This window comes from Oryzias latipes, chromosome 9, assembly GCF_002234675.1.
Source record: "Oryzias latipes chromosome 9, ASM223467v1".
Classification (NCBI taxonomy): Eukaryota; Metazoa; Chordata; class Actinopteri; order Beloniformes; family Adrianichthyidae; genus Oryzias; species Oryzias latipes.
In genome coordinates this window covers 31,396,514-31,412,810 of record NC_019867.2, presented here as the reverse complement: position 1 = coordinate 31,412,810, position 16,297 = coordinate 31,396,514, and the positions used below count along the sequence as shown (strand labels likewise).

Here is a 16,297-nt window from a genome sequence, read left to right as displayed (position 1 = left end):
GCAGACCCTTGTTATTTACCAAACCATCATTCAAAGTCAGACTCAAAAATCACTCAAGTTGCTTTATTTGATGGAGAGACAACATCTGCGAGCGTCACGGGGGGGCGGGGCTCCATGCTCTACCCGGCCAGAATGTGTTTGACAAACTCGGTGTAGTTGATGTGTCCGTTTGCGTCCTCCTGTCCAGCCATCAAACGGTCCACCTCATCCTCCGTCATCTTCTCTCCAAGAGTAGCGAGGACGTGGCGTAGCTCCGCCCCCATCACCGTGCCATTGCCCTCCTTGTCAAAAACCCTGAGGCCCTCCACAAAGTCCTCAAAGGTGCCCTGCTCCTTGGAGCGTGCCACATGCTGCAGCATGGGCAGGAAGTTATCAAAGTCCAGCAGCTTGACGTTCAGCTCCTCGGCCTTCGGTCTGCCCAGCAGCTTCAGCACCTCATCGTTGGTGGGATTGTGTCCCAGAGCGCGCATGACATCGCCACACTGAGCGTAGGTGATCTTCATCTCCCCCGTGGGAGTCTGATCAAAGAGGGAAAAGGCATCTTTGAACTCCTCCACCTGGTCGGGAGTGAACTCCACCACGATGCTCTTCAGGTCCACCTCCGGTGGCTTGGGCTCCGGCTCTGCAGGCTTGGGGGGAGGTGGAGGCTCTTCTTTCTTCGCCTCCACTTTCTTCACCTCCGTCTTCTTGGGCTCCACTTTCTTTGGAGCCATGCTGCGTCAAGGATGGAGGGATCTTTCTGCTTGGTCCGTTGCTGTCCAGCTTTTATTGGAGGTGGGGGGAGCAAGGGGGGGATCGATGAAGTCACAGAGGGGAGCAACGTGTGACCAAAGATGGAAGAAGCCTGGAATAGAAGCACTCAGAAGATAAGAACAAGCCTGAACAGGAGTGGATGTGTCTGGCTCAGCCACCCCAACAGCCCTTCAAAAGCCTGACTCCACAATCAGTCCAAACGACAAAGAATGCCCCCCTCCCCCCACAGCCTTGCTTAGCCCTTATGCTATCTTAGATGACCCCCCCCCCCTTCCATTGATGTGTTCTTCCTACCATGACAAAGGTGGATAAAGGTGGAAAGATTTCATGTAATCCATGGACACCAGTGAAGATCACAAATCATTGAAGAAAAAAGGTTCAGAGCACTGTCTAGTGGGTCTAGATGACCCAACTCCCAACGTTAAAGTGCCTAGGATAGCACAAGGGTTACAATCGAGCAAAAACTACACAGCGACACCAAAGCAATGGATAATCCCTGAAACTGCACCGTGAAGCCAAGTTTTTTTTCAGTCAGGATAAACTCCTCCTTGTCTCTCTAAACTGTCATGAACTCTCTTCTAGCTCTGATTGTACGTCACGTCTGGTGAAGCTACCTGGATGAGTGGCTAAACCTCTTAAGTCCAGATGCCACAACTTCAACGTAATGAGCAACGTTCAGTTCATTCATAAAGCAACAGTTCAAATCAAGAAATGATTCTGTAACCTAAGTAGTTTCAATGAGACCATGTTGTCTTACACCTCAGTCCCAGCTGCCCCTTTGGGTGGATGTGGACTGCCTGCAGGTGGAAAATGGGCAAACCTCATCGGGCCACACAGGTGACCCACAGGAAGCATCTAGGTCACGGACCGCTCTAGGTCACGGACCGCTCACGAACAAGCCATGTGTTCATAGCTTGATGTCCCAGCTGCATGTGTGATGAGCTCCCACCAAATGTTTTTAGCCTGATCGCTACACGGAAACGGTGTCTATGTGTCTCATTTGAATGCCATCAGGTTCATTTGTTTGAAAGAGCTCTACAAAAACATTGGTAATGATCAGGCCTCCAGGTTTGGGTTCATGTCATCCTTCAGAGATTGAACAGGTACACTCCTGCTGCAGGAGTTGCATCTGAATGAGCGGCACAGGCGAGGTTTCTGTGTCTCTGTGACCCACTTTGAAAACTTACTGTCCTGCCTAAACCCGACAGGGGAAAGTAAACAGACAATTACAGGTCCTTTTATATTATTTTCTCTGTGAAAATAATAAAAAATGTAAGTTCTGGAGATATTCTACGTATATTCTTCACATATTGCTCTTATGAAAATTGGTCATACGTGAATCTATGTGGAAATGGTGAGAAAAGTTGTGGTCTTTGAGTGAAATTTTCACAGATGTTTCAGGAATAAACCACGTTAAAACCACAAAAGAAGTAGGAATAAACCACGCAAAGAACACGGAAACAAATGTATAACAAACTGCAATATTCTCAACCGACCAAAAATGTGGAATAGCTCGAAACCGAATTCATGTCAAAACCAATCAGCTGAAACCCTCGACGGACATCTGCACACATCGACGAATGACGAACACAAAAAAACACTTATGAATGACGTAGATCACGCATGAATCACGGAAGACCAAATGAAACATAAATAAAATTGTCCACATATAAAGATAAATGTGGAAAATGCACAAAATGTACAAAGTGGCTGTGTGGCACGGCCCTGAAGCAGGAACAGCTGTGTCTGGTTAAACGTGGACTGATTATTCAGCCGTTCATCTCTTCATAGATAGACAACTTTATTTATCCATTTGGGAGGTTCCCGCATGGAAATTGACAAAATCATGCCTGGATTATGGAAACAGTGTTGGCTGTTCTGAACGTTCTGCACGTCTTTTTACTCACACCAGCAAAATGACTCCACTGGCTCCCATTTCAACATAGAACTCAGCTTCAATTTCAGGACTTTAATTCCGAGTCCTTCATGTTTGGGCCCCTCGGAGAGCTTATGAGAGTTCCCAGTGATGGCTTCCAGACTCTCGATGCTTTGCTGACTCAGATCAGGCTTTGAAATCCACCTGAAGAGTTTTTGACTCTGCGTGTTTGCAGCTAGAAATGTGTTTTTATCACTTCCAAACCAAGTTTTAATTATTTATTTAGCTCATTAAGTTATATTTGCTTGCTGGAGATGTGCAGGCAGCAGAACCATCTCTATTGGAGCCGGACTTAAGGCCCGGTCCATCTTTGATTGGAGGCTCTTTAGTTTATTTCAGTGTGTTTATCTCTAACCCTCCACCCCCACCCCGTTGGCCCCAGCAGTCACGTCTGAACACAACCCCATCAACATTCCAGCTCCAATAAGGAGAGAGATTACCCATGATGCTCTTCTCACCATGGAGAGGTTTATTATTTTTAAATATGTTTGAAATTAAACAAAGTCAAAAAATTGATCATAAAAAAAGTGACAGTTTTTTCTCCTAACAACATGCATACAAGAAAAAAGTGTTTTTATTGTAAACTGCACTGTCCCAGAGAATCACGGTTACAAAGGTACAAAACCAGCCGGATTCTGTAACTAAACCTGTTCTTTAAGTTATTTGAAGATGAACCATCTCAAAATGATCTTTTTGGGTCATGATGTGTGACTTTCAAAGGAGGGAGTCACTTCTGCAGAGCAGAACAGCCTTTTTGCCAACAAAGGGGTTCCTTGGACACACAAAGGTGTGCGTCTCTGAAAAATTGAAACATTCACATCAACACGTTTTGGTGAAATTGTGAGTTTGTTTGAAATGACTAGGCAGCTAGAAATATCAGAGCACAAAAAAACCAGGACATTTTCTGCTTCCAAGTTCTCGGTGTAGGTACCAAAACTGTTCGGCCTGCAATAAGTGTTCGGTGGGGCCTGCGACTAATGACAGCACACTATTTGATTGGCTGTTTGCTGGTCCAATGACGTGTACAATATGATTAGTCCTAACAACATACGGTACAGGAGTAGTAGAAGAAATTATAAGTTACGTGGTAAACAAACAAAGGTCCAACATAGAGCGAGATGATCTTCAAACGGGCTGTTATTGTTGTTATGATTATTATTAAGTGCATGTTTGCTTATAGTTTTTTAAATCTGTGCGGCCAGTGCTTTATAATTGGCAGAATGGACCCAGAAGAAGGGTTAGGATTAGGTTAATAGGTGCTAACTACATTTAGACGTGGAGGGACTTAAACGGGAATAACATCAGCCTTTACTTTGTCCGGACCCGACTGCTAACACAAGTTCACATGATTGTTCGCACAGTTTCTCAGGACAGCTCATTTAAAAGCCGCCTCCGCTTGTCCCAAAGCCGCACCTCTGCTTGGAGATACAGTTCTACCAGGAGACACGGCTCTCCTGAACGGTCCGAACCCTTCTCCAGACCGCACACGCTAACAAAGCAACCCCCCCGGCCCGCGAACACAAAGCCACGAGTCCGGCTGCTGTGCTCAGAGACACGGTACTCTGGCGTGGAGCAGCAGGTTCATTCCAACAGCCACAGACCTTTTTACAAAGTGGGTTCTGGCAAAATCTTTCAATAAACATTACAAAGAATAATGTCAGAGACAAGTACGAGGGAAAAGAACTTTGGGTTACAAAAGGAAACGTGAAATAAAAATATCTCGAGGCTAGTTTGTCCAACTGTGGTTATCGTAGTGTGACGTCATCATTAGTGTCAGACCCCGAACGCTTATTCCAGGCCAAACAGTTTTGGTACCTACATCAGATGGTCCTGACTGCAGGAACGCATGTCTTTCAGTTTTTTCACAGTGACTCTCTGCTATCACCTGCTGTCACAATTGTTTACTGCAGCCCTCCTGCCACGGCAGAAGTTGGGGTTCACACAAAGATCTCCCAGTGGGGCCCTCAAAGTAATGAAGGAGTGTGTGTTGGTATGTGTGTGTGTTTGTGTATGCGTTTGAAGGCCTGTCTGTGTGTGTGCACGTGCGCATGGGAGTGCATGTGTGTTTTGGACACAGTGGAGGAGAGCGGGATTTTAAGGCCTTCCCTTTGGTTTCCATGGTTACTGTGATGTAAGCCCGGACTGTGAGTTGGGTGGGGGTGTTCTCTCTTGTTAACGGTGTGTGCGCTTTGACAAGCTCATCTGATAAGACCGGGAGACGACAAGCAACTGCAAAAGGGACAAAATACAGGAGGAAGAGGAGGAGGAGGAAGAATCCATGCATGGGATGTGGACAGAAGTCGAGGGGAAAACTTTGAAGAAAGTTTGGTTGGAAAAACTTTGGACACTTGGACTTTGTGCGTTGCTGTCTCTCCGTGGCAGAAGTGTTGAAGTGGACGCCGGATTCTTCCTCCCTCACCTCAGACCTGAGGTCCAAACTGTAAGAAGAGAAGCAATTTGTGAGTGACAATCTTCATCTCATGATCACTTTGGGAACAGCCGTTATAAAAATTCTACTTTGCTGCTTTCTTCTTGATGTGTTCTCTTTCCTTTTGCAGCCACCAGGGGGCGCATCACCCTGAATGGAGCTCTGAGGCGGATAAACTCGGGGACACATTCATCAGCGAGTGAGTGGGGGTCTTTGTGTTGTAAATGTGATTAGATGCTCCGGGCTGCAGTGTTGCAGTTGACCTACTTCTGCTGTTTGTTGGCTAATCCTCAGGCTGGTCTCCAGCAGTGCAAACTGTTGCTGAAGCTTCAGATCTCTTGCATTTTTTGGATTTAGATGTTTCTCTGACCTCTGCTCAGGTCTAGAAAACATCACTTATGCAGTCCAGCGCCTTTGTGCCAGGCAGCACCAAACGTGTGACCGATTTCTGAATTCAGATCCAAGCCAAAGACAGCTGAATTGATGGTCATGTTGCACCAACTGTTGTCATGGTAACCCCCAGCTTCTTGTTGACAGTTTTGTAGTCTACTTCTTTAGTCTTTACACATCTGAGAGTTTGGAGTCTATCTAACTCTTCAAATGAACCATTGGGATGACAGACTTTCTTTTTTAGTGGGCAAATCTACAAAATCAGCAAAGAATCACATGTTTATTTCTTCTATTGTATGAGCTTTTCTGCCCCTAAGCTAAAGAAATAATGATCAAACCCAAATTCATATTCTATTTCATAATTTCATTAATTAATATTGAGTCTTGTAACTTAAAAAAAACGTTTCCACCTGCACCAGGACATCATTTTAACCACAGACTGCCACCACCCACTCGTCTACTTCCTGTTTCTTAGCCCTGTTGTCACCTTTTAAACTGACCTCTTTAGATTGCTGTTATTGTTATAGTTATAGTTATTTTTATAGGCTGCTTGCACTTTTGGTTGAGAGGAAAGATATTCCATCTGTGCTGTATATCGTGTATGCAGTTTATTTGACATATAAAGATGACTTTGGCTTAAGAATAACTTTAATAGAAGCGTTTTTTACCCTAGCAATAACCATTAACCCTTGTGCTATCCTATGGGGTCCAGATGACCCCCCCCTTCCATTGACGTGTTCCCCCTACCATGACAAAGGTGGATAAAGGTGAAAAGATTTCATGTAATCCATGGACACCAGTGAAGATCACAAATCATCGAAGAAAAAAGGTTCAGAGCACTGTCTAGTGGGTCTAGATGACCCAACTCCCAACGTTAGGATAGCACAAGGGTTAAGCATCTAATTTAACCACAGAGGAGCAGAGAAGAGTTTTAGAAACAGACATTACTGGATTAAAATGTAACATTTTTAGATATCAGTGAATCAGGACAGACTCTGCACCACAGCCACTACGTACATTTTGTGCATATTATACGGATGAAAATTGGTCAGATGTAAAAAAAAAGTGGAAAAGTGTGAAAGGTTTTGGGTTTTAGGTGAAATTTTCACAGATGGATCAGAAATGAACCACGTTTAAACGACAGAAGAAGTACGAATAAACCACACGAAGAACACGTAAACCAACGTAGAACATGAACCGTGTGATTATTGTGATGTTTATCTGCAATTCATTGGTGATTCGTGCATCAGTTACATAGTTTGAATGTGATGCGTGCGCCGTATACGTGATCTACAAGTGACAAATGCAAGAAATACTTGTGAATTACATATATCACGCATTTATCACAAAATACTTAAAATTTCATACGAGGAAATGTGCAAAATGTACCTAGTGTGAGGTGTAACATGGCCTACTGACCAGAGCGTCCAGCCAGCACATTTCCTGGACTCAAACACTGCTGCCTCTCCTGACTGTGGATGTGAGGCGTCTGCACAGCTAAACCAGGTTTGTTAAAGCGGAGTCACACGCAGGCTAGTGGCATCTGAAGGCCACAGATGAGAAACCCCGCCCACAGGTCACATGACAAACGGACTCGGCTCCAGTTCCCCACAGAAGTCAGAGCTTTGCTCCTCAAACTCACCAAACCAACCTTCACTCTTGTGGATTCAGATCAGTTCCTTCTAGTGGAGCAGGTCATTGAGAAAAAAGGGCGTTGGTCACCTGAAAAAGCTGCAAAGCGGGTCAAGTTGCCATGGCAACTCCTTTACGTTCTCCATTCAGGACAGAAAGACGGCAACTCCAGAAGATGATATGAAGAAGGATGAATGATTGTGTCAGTGTCTCACATTCTACTGTCTGTCACCTGTCCAGGTGTTTCTGATTCACCCGATAGGTCCACACTGCACAGCACAAACAGCACCAGAACCATCATGGCTGAAAAAGAGCATTCAAGCTTGTCCTCCACCGCTCCAACTGCGCACAAGAGTCGGAGAACTGGAGGAGCGGGGCTCAAATGCTCTCCAAAAGCTCACTACAGCAGCAGCCCAGGACTGGGAGACCCCAGCAAACCCTCCGCCTCCCCCCTCAGAGCTTTGGCAGGGCTCGTGCCTCCTGCAGCAACGTCTGGTTCTGAGGGCCGGTCGGGCTCCAGCAGACCCCGGGGTCAGAGCCTTGGCTCGGCACCAAACTCCAGAAACAAATCCACCCCAGTCAAGAGAAAGGTAAAGAAAGGTTCATGCACAGATTTACAATGTGAGCTGGAAAAAGAAACACAAGTTCAGCACGGTTTAACTCGACATCTATTGAGTCAGGATCCTTTCAAAGAGACAGAAACACGTTCACACTGACAGTGAAGGAGGAAACCTCTTAATACTAAGCTGTAGTATTGGTGGGACATGTCTGAGGAAAGTGCAGTTCTAACATCGCTGCTGAAAAACCTCGGCTCGCTCTGTTTCCATCAATCAAAAGTAAAGAAGAGGAGGCTCCAGCTTTTCCTTTGGCTCTTCATTTTTGCTTTTCTGAATGATTAACCTTTGTGCTGTCCTAGGTACTTTAACATTAGGAGTTGGGTCATCTAGACCCACTAGACCAGGGGTGTCAAACTAATTTTGGTTCGGGGGCGTCTGATCCCAAGGAAACTCTGCTGTGACGGTTTCTTCAGCACCTCTAAGAAATATGCACCATTGTGCAATATCTGTATCTGTGCTTTCATTAATAGTGACTGAAAATACAATAAATGCCTGGATTCCTTAATATGGCGCCCAAGTCTCCTCAGAGATGTTGGATCTGTGATCATAATCCTTGACAGACTGCTTTCTGGGGAACAAGACCTCTGCAGCCTTCAGCATTTTTCAATAGGTTCAGCATCTGAAAATGGTTTGGATGTTTGCTCCAACTCGTCTGCAGTAAGGTGTCTGTTACTGCTCCATCACTGACGTCACGCTGCAGTAAATCCAGACGGTTGTTCTTCAGTCCAGCTTTTAGTTGGTAAATCCTCTCTTTTCTTAACTGCAAATGGTGAAACTTTCCTCATTGTCTCAAAGTGGTGCTAAATTCTTTGAGCACTGCCATCTGTTGATGACATAACAAGCACGCAGGTTTTGCATTCAACTCCGTAAACAAATAAATCTCTGTACATTTTTCCTGGAAAACTCAGCACTTCACTTCATCATTGATGAATCATTCTGATGACAATGTAACAGCATTGGGGCTTGCGGGGAACCAAACTACATCTGATTCAGACACAGAGCCGTTAGGTTTCACTTTTGGCAGGTGCAAAGATATGCTGTTTCACCTGTTTTGCTCAGCCTTTGCTCCCCCTAGTGGCGGAATTGCGCATTTCGGTAATTTCTTTAAAAAATCATAACTCGCCATGGGAATGGACCAGAAACATGCTTGTTTTTTTAAACATTCTTATAATTTTTACTCTTCATAACTGGGCCGTATTGAACCCTCTGGCGGGCCGGATTCGGCCCGCGGGCCGTATGTTTGACACCCCTGCACTAGACAGAGCTCTGAACCTTTTTTCTTCAATGATTTGTGATCTTCACTGGTGTCCATGGATTACATGAAATCTTTCCACCTTTATCCACCTTTGTCATGGTAGGGAGAACACGTCAATGGTCATCTTGACCCCCGTAGCATAGCACAAGGGGCTACAGGAGGCTGATTTCCAGTCAGTGTGTGTGTTCCCGTGGGTTCTACAGAGACAAGCAGACAAAACACAGTCGTTCTGCTGCATAGTTCTGCTTTACCGCCAAGTCTGAGTCTTCAAAAGAATCTAATTTTCCCTGAAGGGAGATTAACGGATAAATGCTCCGTCTGTTGTCGCTCTAGCTGAGAAGCAACCAACAGGGGGAGGCAGAGGCCCTGTTGGACCTGATCCTGGAGTCCCAGAGCCAAAGACTGGACGACCAGAGAGCCAGCCTCAGCCTTCTGCCTGACCGGGATGCTGCTTCCCTGTGTGGGGCCTGCAGCAGCGATCAGGCTCTGGACTTTTACTGCATGCTCATACACTACCAGGTACCAGCACACAGTCACTGGGTCACCAGCAAGTCTGGACACTCACTGATTGACACTCAGATGCAGGCTGGACTAAAGATGACCGACAAATACTTAGAATTAGTCACATTTAGCACACTGCCTTGCTAAAGGGGTTTTACCAGTTTTTAAAACAGAGTGAAACTGCAGAAATGTTCTTTCCAGTCCGCTTTTGAACTCTAAACTTTTACTCTTTTTCTCATATGAAAGGCAAACTAACCTGCCTCATTTATATAACAAACATCTTTTCTGCTTTGATTTAAAAGAATGAACCTAGAAGGCTGGTTTGCTGAAGTTCCAACGTGACCACATGTGCTGTCGACGTAGATCTTTCAGAGAATAAACACAAAGATGATTTAGACGATGGTGGAAAATGTTTCCTGATCTTGTTGAGTCTGTTCTACGTGTCCCCGCCTGTCTGCAGTCTGATAGGATGGAGGATCAGAGGTGCTCCCTTCCAGACCTGGATTAAATGATGGTTCCAGTTCCCAAGGCTCAGGAGGACTTCTTCTGTCTTCTCCAGAGAGTTCAGTCCAAAAGGATAGACGAGCAGAGAGCATCCATGGTTTGGAGACATGTGGACGAACAGGAGGAGGAGCCGGCCGCCCCCCCCTCCACTTAAAACCGGCGACTCTTCTACAGATGGGATGATGGTTTTTGACGCAAAGACAACAGAGTCCAACAGAGGCGGTAACCCTGATGTTCGTGCAGCCTAACCCACACTTAACTTCCTGTTTTTGTGCCTCCGTCCTCCTGGATTCTGGACATTATCATACAGACTTGGATCACATGTGTCTGTCACAGACACATGTGATCATAGGTCATAGAGCTAACAGCTTCGTTTGAAAAAAGAAACCACTTCTCACACACGTGTTTGTGTTGAGACTGACGTTTTTGCTCGGTCTGTACATTCAGTTACAGTTTATGAACAGCTGGAGGCACCGGCACATTCAAATTTTATTTAGGAGAACAACACAATGCTTTTCTTTTCGTAGAGATTAAAGAAAGACGTGTGTTGCAGACACAAAAAACTCTCTGAAATCTGAAGTCTGGATTCACAAACGGGTTTTTTTGCATCCCAACACGATGGAAAACCTGCAAACACCTAATTCCAGACTGTCAGAATTAGGATTATCACTTAAAGCGGACCAAATGTGTCCAGTCTGAATAAAGCCTGAGATTTGGTTTTTGCAGTGTGGAAGCTAGAAGGGCTCACTCAAACCTCCCAGAATCGTCCCTGTGAGAGCAGCTTTGTCAGCAGTCAGGATGCAAGACTCATCTGAAGGCTCAGCATTGCTTCAATCTGGATCCAAGAGACAAACAGTTGCAGGACGTGCATGGTCAGGGGGGGGGGGGGGGGGGGGTTCTAACAATGACTTAAGGGTTGACTCAAAGTAGCCTTTTGACTGCAAGAGGAGAAATGATTTGCCTCTACAGTCTTGGTGTGGATTATTTTGGATTTATCTGATTGAATAGGTGCTGCATAAATACATGACTGAAAAGGAGACTACCAGAATCACTGCAGAACGGTTCCAGAGTGTAAAGGCCCCCCAGGAAAGGTGATGTTGAAAGAGCTGGGGCTTTCAGAGAGTTGGCTGGACAGATGGGTCATTTGAGCAAAGACCGAGTTCACCTGATGCATCATCTCCTCACAAAACAGCAAAAAACCTTCCAAATACACCGACTCCAGTACTGCGACAGACTGGCGACCTCTCCAGGATGTCCCCAGCCTTAGCCCACGAGTGGCCAGGATAGGCTCCAGCCGCCCAGTGACCCCGGAAGGGACAAAATGGAAGTAGAATGAATGAATGAATGAATGAATGAATGAATGAATGAATGAATGAATGAATGAATGAATGAATGAATGAATGAATGAATGAATGAATGAATGAATGAATGAATGAATGAATGAATGAATGAATGAATGAATGAATGAATGAATGATTCCAGTAGTGGCCTTGTGGTTTGATAGCTTCTTGAGGAGCAGCTATAGTTGGCTGATCAGTCACTTCTGAGGTTCCAAAACCGCTTTTTTATTCTAAAGAGCTTAGAATAGGCTGGACAAATCACAACGCTGAAGTTGGCTTCCTATTCACAGCTTCCAATTGGCGAGGGCACTAAAGGAACATGACACCGCATTTTTCACACTAAGACCACCTAGGACCGGGTCCTGTTCAAAAACCGCAGGATCTGGACTGCTCAAACCTGGATTCAATTATGATTTAGAGTATAATAAATAAAGCACCATTTCTGATTTGTGGAAATGTTTTGCCGACCGGTTCTGAACGTCTGTTCAAACGTCAAGTTCAACACTTTCTGTTTTGGTACGGTGGAGTCGTGCTGCAAGGCGGTTACTGAGGAGACGACGGATAAGAAGGGACGCTGATAAGTGTTTATGATGTATAAATTATTGGAAAACAGTGAGAAGTAATGCATGTCAGGTCTGCATTCATCCGACCACATTCCAAATTGGAGAGATCTTGAAAGTGGGATTGAAAGATTTGATAGTGAAGCACAAACAGTCAGAAGTCTTTGGTGGTTGGGTTCTTGCATGCTTGTGAAGACCTCAGACAAAATGAAGAGGCCCCAGACACTGATGGCGGTGAAGGCCACGCCGAATCAAAGAGCCAGGAGGAGAACGGGGCGGAGGTGGGCTGGCGACATGTCTGGACTGCAGAAAAACAAACTTCAGTGATTTTGAAAGTGCAAAATTGATTGTGATTGGCTGTGAGGAAAGTGAGCACTTCAGCCATTGGCTGAGAGTGAAGACCAATTGATGAGTGACGTGTGAGTGATGAATCAGCAGCTCAGAGTACCTGAAGATGAGGCAGATCTTCCTTATTGAAATTGCACCAATGCTTCACTTCAATAACTTGCTGTGCCTTGTTGTAGCTCCGTTACTCTGTTTACATCATGTGACCACTGGCTACGGTGGCCGTTTTGGATCAGTTGGTCCACTCCGAGCGAACTGGAGCTCAGTCCGTTTGAAACCGAGATCACCTCAACAAACGGGTGGTTCCTGGTCCCGGACCACTTTGGTGTATTCAGACTGAAAACCTGTTCCAGATTATTGGGGTAAATGAGGTTAACGAACTTTTAAGTGAGCCAAATGTGTCCTGAATTCACCCTCAGACTGTTTCTGCCACAGAGTTGACCCTCAGTAGCCTCTGACGTCACTGGGGAGTTTGCCAATCCCATTGGCCGTTTACAATGACACAGGAATGCCAATCCAAGTTTAACGTGAAGATTTTAAAAAGTTTTAAGATTTGAAAATTTTAAATTAAGGCAAACACATCACTGTGAAATCCCTTGAAATAAAGCCTTGGAACTTTGCCTGCTTTTTAGGACAAATGTCACATGTTTTGACCTCGTCTTACTTGTTTATTTTGTCTCTACATGTTTGCTCTTTCGACTTAAAACATAAAAACTGTCTTTTTTTCTTTTTTGCAGTAAACATAAAAATACTATGTTTACCACTCGGAATTGAGTTTTTTGAACGGTTGTGGAATTATTGTGCAACGTCACCAAAACATATCTGTAAAAAAAGAAGAAGCTGGTGTTGTAATAATGAGATGGATATCAAGCATTGCCTCAAAATGTCTGTTTAACAGGTAAATTATTAGAGCAAATTGAATTCTCAGAAAGGTCCCACCAGAGCACTAGGGGTTAAACCGGAAGACCTGTGATATTTCAGCTTTGCATCTGAGAATAGAAAAAAAAAAGAAATGTAAATTTAGCTCCGTCCAGCAAATACATGTTAGCGTTTCTGAGTGTGATGTCTTTTCCGAGCAGCCTGCGGTCATAAAGACCAGGTTCACAGGGATCCTGCCCAGACCTGTTGGGAAAACAAGGCAGAGGAAACCTCTGCAGAGCTGCTAAAGCGCTGGACTGAACCCCGGCTGACGGCAAACATGTGGTTACAGCGACTCGACAAAAGTACAGTCCTTCAAACTAAAGACCATAACTCTGCAGACAAACTCCAATCTGCTGCTGCAAACCCTCCATTACGTTTGCAGAACAGGCTGTCATCCGTGCAGCGATGATTTCGGACACTTTTGAAGATGTGAGCAGCAGAACAAAACAGCTTTACAGGAAAAGTCAAACCAGGGAGAGCTTAGGACAGGACTGGTAGCAGAGAGGTCACAGACGGGCCTCAACAACAAGAAGGACCAGGAACTGTAGAGAAATTTAAAAAACAACAAAGCCAAAGTCAGTCGCGGCAGAAACAACAAGCTTTTATTCAACCAGATTTATTCAGACCTCCAGGGTCTGAATAAATCTTTGCTTTGGGATTGTAAACAGATCTTTTCACAGCATTTCCCTAACTGGTGAAAACATGAAGAGTTCGTCCTGCAAAGACTCTCACTTTGGTTCTGCTTGATTTATGGTGGCTTTAATTATCGGCGTGGTTAAAAACTGTCCGAAAAAATCTCTGGGACTGCCCACAAATCAACAGGCCCCGTGTTGTAACAGTCAGAAAACAGAAAAAGGGGATTCCTGTGTTTAGCAGCATGAGGCAGAGGACCTCGATTCTTTCACACTGTGTTTGCTAAAAGAACCGTTTCTGACATGACACACTGGTACAGAAACATCACACAGCTGATTATCACACACTGAAGTGACTGAATTGCTCGTTAACTGATGTTATCATCGATCACAGCTAAAACAAAGGCGGAAGCGTCAAATACTTGTCTTTCACATGAAACATGTCAAAGCAGAATGTTACGGTCGCCCACAAACGTCACGTGAAAAGCTGCCGATCCCTAAAGAACTAAAGTAGGTTTTTTTCAAGCTGGACTCCTGCCCCACGTCTGTGAGGAGCAGATCCTCAAATCTCAGACGGACACACTTCATGTTCAGGTGGACGACACAAAGCATGACTGCATTATTCTAGGAGTTTGTAGAAAGAAGAGGCAGCAGGCGGCACGGAGGAAAGACAGTCATACGCCAATCTACGTGGAAAAAGGGAGAAAAGTTGTGGTCTTTACGTCAAATTTCCACAGATGTATCAGGAATGAACCAAAAAAGCAAATCTAATCTAAAACCACAGAAGAAGTAGGAATAAACCACGCAAAGAACACGTAAACCAACATAGAACGTGAACCGTACGTGATTATTTTGCTGTTTATATGTAGGTCATCAGTGATTCGTGTGTCAATTACATAATTTGAATGTGTGATGTGTGCGCCGTATACGTGATCTAAAAACTCTACATCGGTGGTTCACGCGGGAAAAGTCTGTTAGACAAACGTGGAACGGTCGTGGAAAGACACATTTGCGTATGCATCTCCTAAAAAAATAACAAAGAAAAAAAAATCACCCAATTACATGTGTTTCATGCAGAGCCCCCCAGGTGACAGTGATGAAAAAATTAAACTCTGATAAACCGAGCACACGGATTGCTAAACCGTTCGTACGGATAGCTAAGCGGCTGCTTTGCAGAAGATACAAATCTCCCAGGAGACACGGTTCTCCTGGGTTCAGCACCTCGCTCATGCGTGAAGTTATTTCAGTAGTCATTTAATCGTGATACGGATGTCACCAGTGTAATGTTAGAAATGACCAGTAGAGGGCACTGGTTAGTTGAGCATGAAGGTATTGATGAGGAAAGGGCACGAGGAAGAGTTGATGAAGGACTGGAACTGGAATGTATGTTAGAAAGAGCAACGGAGAAACAAAAGTCTAACAGTTTGAACCTACAGAGTGTCGCGCATTCTATTTTATGTCTGTAAGACAAGAGCAGACATTACAGCCATGTTGGAGCCAAATGACGTCAGTAACCAGGGATTGGTCCGAGTCACCATTACTACGGCAACCACTCTCTCCAATCAGCAGTGAGCTTCAAGTAGGCTACAGAGAAGCTGTCAATCAAACGTTTTGAATGTTGGGCATGAGACAACATACTTTTACTGAGGCGTCTGGTTGGTCAGTTTATGACAGAAGAAATATCGTGAAAAAAATAGGATTATCAAGAAGATGTTTAAAAAAAAAGGTATCAGATCCAGACTGTTTATTCTGACCAATATAAAGACGGAGTAACAGCTGTTTATTTCTCTGTAGAAGTCTGTGGGTTTTGGGCTTCTTGGAGCCAGCGGATACTTCCTGTTTGGAATGCCAGGGGGGTGGGGTCACTCAGTCCAGTTCTCTTATACAGGCAGAGGTTCATCCTCACATCAAAATCTTCAAAACGTTTTTGAAATTCTAGAAATAGCTGACAAAAAAAAAAACAATTTCGCAATTACACTGTTTCCATTAGATCGTAAGTATGCGAATGCGAACACAAACCAACTCACGCGATAAGTCATTCAAAAACGCGGTGCCGGATGTGAATAACACTTTGATTTACAGCAGATACTAACTCAGTCCAGTTCTCTTGTACAGTCAATGGTATCCAATAGTAAAATGAGGAATGAGCTTTCCAAAGATTCATGTTTTAGGGTTTCTGGGACGCAGATAGCAGCCAGAAAAACAGCAGAAATCGCTCAAAAGGACATCATGAAACGGATGTATTTCCAAGCCAAAAGTTTACGCTTTTATTACTTTGTAAGTAAAAGGATTATAACCTGCTAAACAAAATATATCCAGAGTAAGTCAGGGACTTCAGTGTTGTTTGTGTCAAACTCTTTCACCATAAACAGAAGTTTTGGTTTAACCCACCCACTGCTGGAAGGGACGTCATATCAGGCATCAGAGGAGGTTTCTTTGGCAGAAGTGTTTCTTCATGCAAGCATGAAACCAAGTGAAGACAA

General features: G+C 44.5%; 1 protein-coding gene across 1 annotated transcript; it reads right to left on the bottom strand.

Annotated features, from left to right (window-relative positions):
• Nucleotides 1-47: 47 nt before the first annotated feature.
• Nucleotides 48-763, bottom strand: LOC101157706 (myosin light chain 1, cardiac muscle-like). Its single transcript, XM_004072834.4, has one exon. It carries the CDS (start codon nt 711-713, stop codon nt 120-122), a length of 594 nt encoding a protein of 197 aa, XP_004072882.1. The 5' UTR covers nt 714-763; the 3' UTR covers nt 48-119.
• Between the last annotated feature and the right edge of the window lie 15,534 nt (nt 764-16,297).

What these genes read in the sequence shown, in the direction of transcription:
- LOC101157706 (XM_004072834.4), bottom strand. Translation starts at nt 713, where the DNA reads ATGGCTCCAAAGAAAGTGGAGCCCAAGAAGACGGAGGTGAAGAAAGTG.